General features: G+C 32.0%; 1 protein-coding gene across 1 annotated transcript; it reads right to left on the reverse strand.

The window, feature by feature from the left end:
• Nucleotides 1–3887: 3887 nt before the first annotated feature.
• On the reverse strand, nucleotides 3888–6257 carry LOC134276038 (heavy metal-binding protein HIP-like). Its single transcript, XM_062758324.1, has 3 exons — nucleotides 6155–6257; nucleotides 5176–5333; nucleotides 3888–4399 (listed from the first exon to the last, which is right to left on the reverse strand). The coding sequence occupies exons 2-3, from the start codon at nucleotides 5321–5323 to the stop codon at nucleotides 3987–3989; spliced, it is 561 nt and encodes a 186-aa protein (XP_062614308.1). The 5' UTR covers nucleotides 5324–5333; nucleotides 6155–6257; the 3' UTR covers nucleotides 3888–3986.
• Between the last annotated feature and the right edge of the window lie 4099 nt (nucleotides 6258–10356).

Genomic DNA, 10356 nt, shown 5'->3' on the forward strand with positions numbered 1-10356 from the left:
CCAAGAAAGTTGCATGTAAATAGATTTAAGAAAAAGTTGTGTACAATTGATCTAGAATTTCTGTGATTTTTTATTTGTTCATTTATGCAGTCATATTCATTGTTATTGTATAAAGTTACGCGGATCTTAATTTGTGTCACCTGCAGGGCAGATCGACAGCTGTGGACACGGGAGATTCGAACCTAGAGCAACAACAAATAAGAATGGGTGGGTGAGGGGCGGGGACAGACCCTATATAAACAAGAGATGTTTCTTAAAAGTACATGTGATAACGTAATACCAGTTTAACATGGGGTCCATGTTACATGACTAAATTTTTGTTACATTATCCAGTATATAAATCTAATCACTGATTCTGTAAAATTAAAAAAAAACACTTATTAGTGATAATTTGTTATAACAAATTAATAAAAGGTACTGGTGCGGCCCTAATACGCTTCCGTAGTTTAGAGTATATATGCAATTACCCTTCATTTCACGATCCAGTGAAAAAAAATCAAACTCTAAGATTAAAAATCTGACTTCCAGTTTCCATCGGCAATCGCATGCATATAAATTACTAACAGTTAATTATAAATGAATAAGAAAGCCTGGAACCTAGCTCATTTTCGTAGATAAAAGAAAGACCATTTTAACGTTTTAACGCATTATTTTCATGAATTTTTAACATTTTGTTCTATACCTCTATTAAGCGTAATTTTTGTTGATAAACGCGAAACTTATGTTTTATAAAATCGAAACTGCCGTATGCATTAGTCTCCATTTTTCTCTTGATCAAATGATCTAAAACAATGGAAACAAAATACTTGTCCAGCTGTATTTTTTAAAACTTACTAGATGTCACAGTTAAGCTGATTTTTTTAAAGTCATCATTGGTAAGTCGGCATGCATTGAGAAAAAACCCCAAAATATTTTGACTGCGGATAAGAAAAAAAAAACAATCACATTTTAAAAAAAAAATCATAGGCCAACGGATTTTGAGAAAACTAGAGGCACTGTGAGCAATGTTCTCACTAAATCAGTGATACCCCCGCCTCCCATATGACTACATGTTTAATGGCAGTATCTATGTTTTGCTATGGAAACCCAAAATATGTGTCGGATAAAAAAGAAAAATAGGTGGTGCACATTGTCCATTCGTAATAAAGATTCTCTGAAAATCTCATTAAATTTCATTCAGTAGTATGAGAGAAGTTGGGGATAAGAGATGGGTACCCCAAAGCGTAACAGATACTATACTGAATGCCCTGATGTGTGTTCATGTCCGTAGGTACCTGGGGAGGGGGAACGGGTGGTCATGCCCCCAATAATTTTGCAAATAAATAGAGCACTATTATATAGCTCATCCAAAGTCAATTAAAGTGCCCCAAAACTAGTTTTCGATGTCACAAACAGTTTTTGAAGACAAAAACCCGCATCTTCAGTTGTTTAGGGGTTGAAATGTGATGTTAAGTTATGATCGATTTAAAAATATAGATATCACGATGTATTGATCCCGTTTACTATTCAAAAGTAAAGGATTTCTAAGCCTAATTTGATCAAAACAGGGTGTCACAAACAAGGGTGGTTTTATTCAGGTTTGAAAAAATAATTTAGGATTACCAATAAAAATGCTAAATATTGTATATCATAATAAAAAAGGGTTAAACAACTCATTTTTACTTATAATTTCTCTGCCATAGCCAAAAAAAAAATTTTGCACTGCGTAATTTGAATGTCCCATTTAATGCAGTGAATTACGTTACGATTTTCTCACTGCTTTAACGAAATTGTAAGTGGCATTAACGGTTACGTTACACGGATAAAATTGATTATTAACTTATCAAAATTTAAAAAAAATAATGATTTACAGGCATATGATAACATCTGTGTCAAAAAATTCACGAATTTTGAAAATTTTCCATTTTTGCATTTAATTGTGAATTACGTTACGCGATCTTACGCACAATTCCTAAATGCTACGAACATCAAATCTCCTGACTGATATACACACTTATGCCCATTATAAATCACACATAGACAATGCCTTAAACTGTTGTCATTAGTTAAATATTTGAATTAAAGTCGAAGTTCATGAACTACGTTACAGTGAATTACGTTATGATCAATTTTCTTTTTGTTATAAAAGAATCCTAACTAGGAGCAAAATTACCATGAATCTTTATTCAATGTCATCACTTATCATATAGGAACTTATAGAAAGGAAGTTTACAGGCGGGAACGGGTTTAACTAATGCAGCGGTTTAAAAACTATCTTAAAACTGAAAATTTTATTTTTAAATAAATAAAACTATTTCATCGTTCACATGGTTCATAGTGTTATAGGAATTTCGTTTTGAAAATGAAGGATATATGTGCTACTAAGATATCATAAATATAAAACATTGATTCGCTCGGTGTTTACATCAGGCAAGGTCTGTATGATAGTGTAACGTAATCCACAACAGTGTAACGTAATTCACAGATTACATAATTACAGTTTTAATCTTAGATAATGACTAAAATGATTAATGCTGAGCCCCAAAAGAAAAGTCGGTGGTAGGTAAAGGCCAAAGAAGGAGATAACTACCTGGAAAAAGAGGTCTAACGTGTAAAATTAAGTTTTATGTACCAACTTCAGAATTAACCCAAAAATCGCCTCATCTCAGTACAGGAATAAACAGATCTTTTTAATAGTAAAAGGGTCTAGAAAAGGTCCAAAATTTGTTGAAAGAACTAAATAGAACACACTTAAATAAGAAAATTCTCCTTACTTTAAACATTTGTTTCCATATTGACACTTACAATCTGGTATGTGAATTACGTTACATTGTTTGTTTTATAATGCAGATTGATTTTGAAATATAATTTGATGCTTAATCCCACCAAACTTAAGTGCAACGCCAGAAATCGTGTAGATATAATGTTTAAATCATCTGTAATAGGTACATGTACCGTAGTAATTCTGCACTTTCAGAATATACAGCTTTTGATTTCATCTGAAAAATACCAAGGTGTGTGAAATATGATGTTTTACAATGATAACAATCTAGATATATATTTATAATTATGATGTCTATTGCAAAGATATTGCAATATTTATAATCATTTTCTGTATTCTAATTTGTAAAAATGGTGTTGTTCAACCAATAATAATCATTAGTTTTTCATTTTAAGGATGAATGTGAATTACGTTACAAAGAAGACAGGTTGCTCCTGTCTCAAAATAAACGTTTACTTTGAATTCCAAAATGTAAAAACTTGAGAGTCTTTATATAAAAGGTATACATCTGCAAACACATACAAACTTCTTTGTTAATCTGAGTATGCGAGTTTAAACAAAGAAAAAATAAGATGTCATTTTCTCAAAATCCATATTATTAATTTTTCGTACATTAACTATGTGTTAATATGGAATATTTTTGAATATATGGTAAATTTTCAATTACACTGCGGTTTTTAATTGGATAGTTATATATAACTCTATCAAATACAACTACTTGAAACACCATTTTGAATCTACAATAATAATGTATTTAATTTTTTTGGTAACACCTTAAGAAATAACGTAATTCACTGCTAAAATTACATTGTATTTGTTCCATATGTGTGCAGAATATAATACCCCCTTTCAAGAGCTATCATATGTGTTTTCTGATCATTCGAATATTGTTCTATCAAAATCAAAGCATTTCCTTTGTTTTCTGAGTTGAAAATCTTCAGCCGTTTTTTGAAACTGTTTGGGGCACTTTAACTGACTTTGGATGAGCTACGTTAGACTTGTTGTCCCTCGAGAACAATCTGTCCATTCGAGCAGAATGAAGAATTACGTAAAATGATAACTATTTGAACTTTGTCGTTTTTAATTATGGTGGATTTGTTTTTAAAAAATATTAAAATAAACAATATTTAATTTTTAAATTGTATTTATTTTTTATCTCTTATAATTAGGAAATTAGAACATGTCTGTTCATTCCATGTCAGTATTTTTCTCTCTTCTTAAGTTTTCAAAATGAGTTAATTTTACTTCCGGAAAAGTACGTATAATATCCACCGTGTATGAATGTGGCCGGAACGTGCCAAACTCTTATCCAAACTTTGTTTCCCTTCTTCAACTCGTAGATCAGCTGACCAGACGTGCTGATATATTGACTTTGCTGGTTCCCGATGCACGTATGGGCATGATCGAAATTATCTACTGTTGCAGCAATATACACGGTGCCTCCTTTTGTTGACAGGAAATTCCAAGCAAAAGAGTAGACCCCCTCCTCCGGGGCAGTAAAGATGCCGGTTTCTGGGTCGTAAGCCCCGCCCCTGTTTAACTGGACGTTGTTGAATTGAATGGTTGTATTTACCGGGACATTGGTAAGATGGGACTTTATGTTGGCATGGAAGGCAATAATGTGGTTTGCGGTGCAATCTACATGACACAAAAATGGATGAATTAATTCAATATCGCATTCGAGATTTTTCCACTCATAGAGAGACGTCTTCAAAAATAATTTTTTTCTCATTTCATTTTTGTGGTATGAAATATTTCTATACAATAATTCGTTGAAAATTTGTGTAATTTAAAAAAAAAATTACTTGAAGGGGTAACAATTTACGTATTTTTTCTGCAAAGGCTGTGCGCATCATTATTCTCTTACTAATAACCAAGAAAATATATTTAAGTGTTTATATTTATATATGTGTACACATAATTGATTATTGTATCTAAATGAAAGGAGACAATACTAAGTGGAGTTTAATATTAGTATTTTTACTTGAAATAATCACATATTTACAATTATGCCCTCCATTTATCTTATGCTAGACAAAATGTCTGTATTGTGAAGAATGTCTGAAAACCAGTTCCCTGTTGGTCCTGCAGCTTTGTTAATTTTACCTCCTTAAAACACTACAAAACATTGTTTGATGAATATTGTCATTTATTAATGACGAAGATAACAACTAATTACAAATAAACTACCTTAACTACTAGGGAGATCCCAGACAAACGTACAGAGACTTATTGAGCACCTAATATCACAATGGCAGCGGGATCTCCCTAAAGTCTAAGCAAGACATGATTATCATTGATGAATGTACATTTAGAAGATGGGAGATCACCAGGTAACATATATACAACAATGGCAGGGGGATCTCCCTGTGATATGAAAAATCAAAACAATGTAAAAATTAAGTGATGCAAACCTTGCTTCGGTTCCCAGCCCAGTTTTTTACAGGCACTTCTGTAACCATTCATGTCTCCCATGAACTCATTTGGAGATGAAGCTCTTACAATGGACAATGCAACAACAACAAGGACCATCACGGTAGAAACGATAGGCTTTATCATCATTCTATATTAGCTGCAAAAATTTTGATGCATTACTTTTTACTACCTTATGATTTTTTTGTAATTAAATAAATACATCCTTAGATATAACATTAAATTAAAATTATATTGATATCATATTGCTTGCATGCATCTATTATACGATATTTCTGATAATCCTTTCTTGTTTTTTTTATTTTTTTGTGGATTTTTAATTTAATCACACACTATGTAGACTTTTAAATTAATTTTCTGGTTTCAATTAAAATTCACTGCAATTTCATACTCGAACACTCTTCAAAACGATAAACGCAAAATACAAAACATCACGAACACAAAATACAATGTACTGTACAATCTATGCAAAATACGATAGACCTGATGAATGATCATCACGATAGAATAACTGAAAAAAAAAACGAAAAAAAGAAATGATAAAATTACTTCAAAATGCAAAATATTATTGACAAAACGAAGTGTTCCTTATTTCATGAAAAAATAGCTTGCAAAGCTGCATATATTTACGAAAAAAATATTTTACGTATGTCTGCGTACAAAAAATTCTGAAACGAGGAAAACTGTTGACAATAAAATTGATGAAATAGACTGACAGATCGATATAGGGGGTGGTTGCTTCTTCAATAGCACCTGATCCTACCCTTAAATTTGAAGAAGCGTGTGTTCATCTTCCATTGACGGACATTTGAAAATGATTATTGTTTGTTATTTTCATATTTCATGGAAAATAATTTACTTCACTTTGATTGCAATATAATATAACGAGGAATTTTCTGAAAAAGAAAAGATTTTGAAATGTATTTTTGATATACTATTTTCATGATGATGACAACTTACCCCTCCCCTGAATACTTCCGTTAAACGGTTTTGCTCCTATTGTACATAAGATTTACACAGATAAATGAGAACTGGAGTTCCATTACCAGTATATATAAATGTTATCATCATGCATAATAAATAAGATACAATTTTCGTAATGTATATTGTACATGTATTATTAAATGGTGGCTGAAATCACCTGGTACGTATACTTATCTTAATATCCTTGAATATACAATTATTCTTTGATGTTCCATGGCATAATTTTACAAGAAAAAAATTAGCCTGCATATAATTGCTCTACATAATCTTAGCAATTAAGAAAATAGCATACACAGCACCTTCCGTATTATGACAAATCCAGTCAAATTCAAGCCGTGATACTTTCATGTACAATAATTTGGATACTTTTTCTTGTGAAACACACAGCAACTCATGGCAATCATTAATTATCTCAAATGCAAGGGTTTAAATCATTTCTATACAGGGAGGTGTTCTTGTCTAAATGAATATATGAAATATAAAAGCCGAAGCACTTACCATTCAATAGTTATGACCAAGGTTAATGTTTAATTTATGAAATTAAAGCATACTACCCGGTATATTGTACAGGGTGAAGGCGTAATTTGTTGTTTCTCAGTATATGATCTTGTCACAAGGAATACCCATTTGAACGGTTAAGGACCTTGTCAATTATTTCAATGTTCTCTTGTTAGTTGATTGCAATTACATAGAACATTACTTTTGACAATATCAACAGAATAATTGAAATACCTCTTAAAATATTCATTACTTTAGGATAAGTAATGAGGTTTAAAAGTCCCATATCCGCAGATCACTCGATCATATTGATAAAATAATAATGATTTCATATGTAAATTGTACTTTGGTAAAATTTTTCAGAACTCACTTTTTGCAGACGTCTTTTATTGATACCCATCACTTATATTTTTCTTTATTAGATTTTCTTTCATTATTTCAACGTAAGAATATACGAATTCATATTGGTTATCAGCATCAGATGCTAGATGTCTCATGTATTTTCGTTGATGATGCTTAAACAATTATAAAATTATTTTATTTTTGCGAAATAAAACCGCAGGTTTCCAACGATAAAGATACGTTTATAATTAGTAATAGAAAACATTACTTAATATGACATAACTACTTCATATTTATTATACTGGAAAGAAAAATCAACAAGGGAAACCAGGAATGACATTGTACGCAAATATGTTCTGTCGTGGGGTCGGATGTTGACTGTTCATACACATATTTAGCTGCAGAACTGTAGCGTTATGGTTTTATATATTTGTCTTTGACCATAACGCTACAGATCCCGTAATGCAAAAAATGTGCAATTTACCGTGCAAGATTTTTTGCGCACTTATGGGGAGAATTTCTCCACATTCCAGCATTGGTCAATCAACTACCCTTCACTCCCAAATTCTAGAGACATTTTTACCAATCTGTGTATTATATCCACCTCCTATCCTTTTATAGTCGTCTCTACAGGCGACAAACTCGCTTGAGGTGAATTTTCAGCAATCTTAAAGTTAATTCTAATCAAGCGCGTTTATCATTTTCAGAGACGACTATGAAGGGTAGGGAGGTGGATAAAAAAAAATACAGATTGGTTAATGAATGTGTGTAGAATACGGGAGCGAAAGATATTTGGTTGACCACATTTTATGCATTACGGGATCTGTAGCGTTATGGTCAAAGACAAATATATAAAACCATAACGCTACAGTTCTGCAGCTAACACATATTCAGGCAAAGAAAAAAACCACAGGGCGGATATGGTTGGTCAACATGGGGTGCTTACCCTTCTTTGCCTCTTTGAGGTTCGTGTTTGATCTGCCCAAAATTCATATTTTTTCAGCTTGGTTAATTTTCCTTATAGTCACATTTCTTTGCAAATACTTGTTCAAATTTTCAAATTACGTAATACTCTTAGACTATCCTTTTACAGTGTATTTCTTTCATGGTTGCAGAAGAAAATATATTCTGATATAGATTTAGGTACAGTATGATTTCGTAACCCTATTTTAAATACATAACGAAGTAAAATATAAATTTTCCTACAATTTACTGTGTAATATTTGAACCTGTAAAATGTCACCTCTGCGGGTTATCCCATGCAATAAAAAAGATTTGTATAATTTCAATGGACTTTCAGCTTCAATACTGGTCGTTATCTCAGTGTTTCATTTCTACACATACCTTTGCTTGTTTTCACTGGATTGTACATATTAGAATTAAATGTAAATTCATTTTTAAAAAAAGTACTTATCTCACTTTTTTATCTATGAGGAAAAATGAAAGTGATTTCCGACAACTGTGAATGAAACATAAGTCTCTATTGTAAAAGTCATAAAAGTTAGATGTGGAAACCTCAAAATATTAACATGCAGTATAGATTTTCTTTTTTCAATTTACTTACATTGTCTACGTGTCAGTTCTGTGTGTTACTCCAACAAGCCCCAGTGTTGATAGTGAAAGATATTAAAAACTAAACCTATAAAATAAACAGAAGTCTGGGCACTCTATATAAGTGTATGGAGATTGTGATTGGTTGCTTTGTAATATATGGAGTGATGTTCATTTTGACAGTTGGATTTGATTGATTTCTTTTTCAAAAAGGCCACAGCCCATCATGCTGTCTCCCAAATACGAATGGATGAAATATATGGAGATTACGAACAGTATTCAAGCTCAAAAGTCCATCACACAATACAAAATAGGAGCAGAGCAAACACTGACCTCAAAATGATCAGAGGTAGGATTTGGTGCCATGGAGGAGTGAGCACCCTGCCCTGCCGACCGGTCTCACCCGCCATGTGCACCTTGTCATGATCGGGAAATGACAGGAAAATCCGTCTAAGTCTGGTTTGTGGCAAATCACGTGACGTCGTCTTCAAATTTGTCCCTGTTTGGGATTTAATATTGTTTCCCTTTCCAAGACAAAACAGATATAGGAGTGTCATAAACACATAAAATATAATGACGATAGTGTAGAAACTATCTTTAAACGGTATATAAAGAGATTGTAGTCAGTTTCGCATCAGCATCTATGCTAGGAAAAGCTACGAATATAAGGTTAATGATTTTGAAACCTGTGCTGTAATAGGATATTCCCATAGGTACCAACTGCGTTCTTAAACCTGAGATAATCATTATGCTTATTGTGGCTTTTAATGCGACATTAAATATGTGGACGTTATATTATTAATTTCCAATGATCACTTCCCTTATTTATTTATATAGAAATAAAATTTTCTCAACTGCTTCTAAAGTGTGAGTCCTCCAGTTGATTCAATTCAATTTAATACATGCTCTACGTACCTGGACCAACAATTTCTAAAACTGAGGCATCTATTGACAAACAAGATGATGCAAAAAAGGAAATAAGCAGTCTTCTCATTTAAAGTCAACATTTAGCTCTTTCTATGGTCGATGTAATGACCGTATAAGGAAATACAATTTATCACTAATGAATAAGTCGAATACAGACTGATTTTATAAACAAATTGTTAGGTTATTATCAACACACTAAAGTGTACATAGATTTTTCGGATTGTGTAATCAGGACAAGGAGAATTTAGGAGGTGTCAACAGAGACCGCGTACTATAAGTAATAGTACTTTACTCTCACATTTATTGTTTCATTGAACTTTTGAGCTTGATAACGGATCATTATCTCCATTTTTTTTTATACTTCCTCTCAGATGTGACTCGATCTTGAACTTGAAAAAAAATACACAACTCTCTCTCTCTCTCTCTGACACATCTGTTTCATATTTTTAAATTTTATGATCGAGAAAAAGACTTAAACGGTAAACTTATAACAAAACTTTATATGATAAAGTAGATGTGTGCAACTTTTCTATCGACAATATATACATGTACCCTATCTAAGCAGCAATATACCATTATCCCCTGCATATTGGGTTTATTTCTAAAAGTTAATTTGATACTCAATATTATGTACTCAACTATTGAACAATACAACGCAAACTACTGACAAACAAGATATTGAAACAGGGAAATAAGCAATTTGCTTGAAATTAACGTTTCTTTCTCTTCTATGCTCCGTATACCCGATTGCACCTTTTAATGTTTTGAAATGTTCTTTTTAATGTTTTGAAATGCTCCTTTTTTTCTCTTCTCTCTTTCATTTTTTGCCATTTGAGCTTGAATACTGTTCACTTCGATAT

Source organism: Saccostrea cucullata, unplaced genomic scaffold (assembly GCF_032062105.1).
Source record: "Saccostrea cucullata isolate Sc308-1 unplaced genomic scaffold, CSIRO_AGI_Scuc_v1 ctg7340, whole genome shotgun sequence".
Lineage (NCBI taxonomy): Eukaryota > Metazoa > Mollusca > Bivalvia > Ostreida > Ostreidae > Saccostrea > Saccostrea cuccullata.

What these genes read in the sequence shown, in the direction of transcription:
- LOC134276038 (XM_062758324.1), bottom strand. Translation starts at nt 5,323, where the DNA reads ATGATGATAAAGCCTATCGTTTCTACCGTGATGGTCCTTGTTGTTGTT. An exon ending in GGGCTGGGAACCGAAGCAAG is followed by an intron (nt 4,400 to 5,175) that starts GTTTGCATCACT and finishes TGTGTCATGTAG; the next exon opens with ATTGCACCGCAAACCACATT.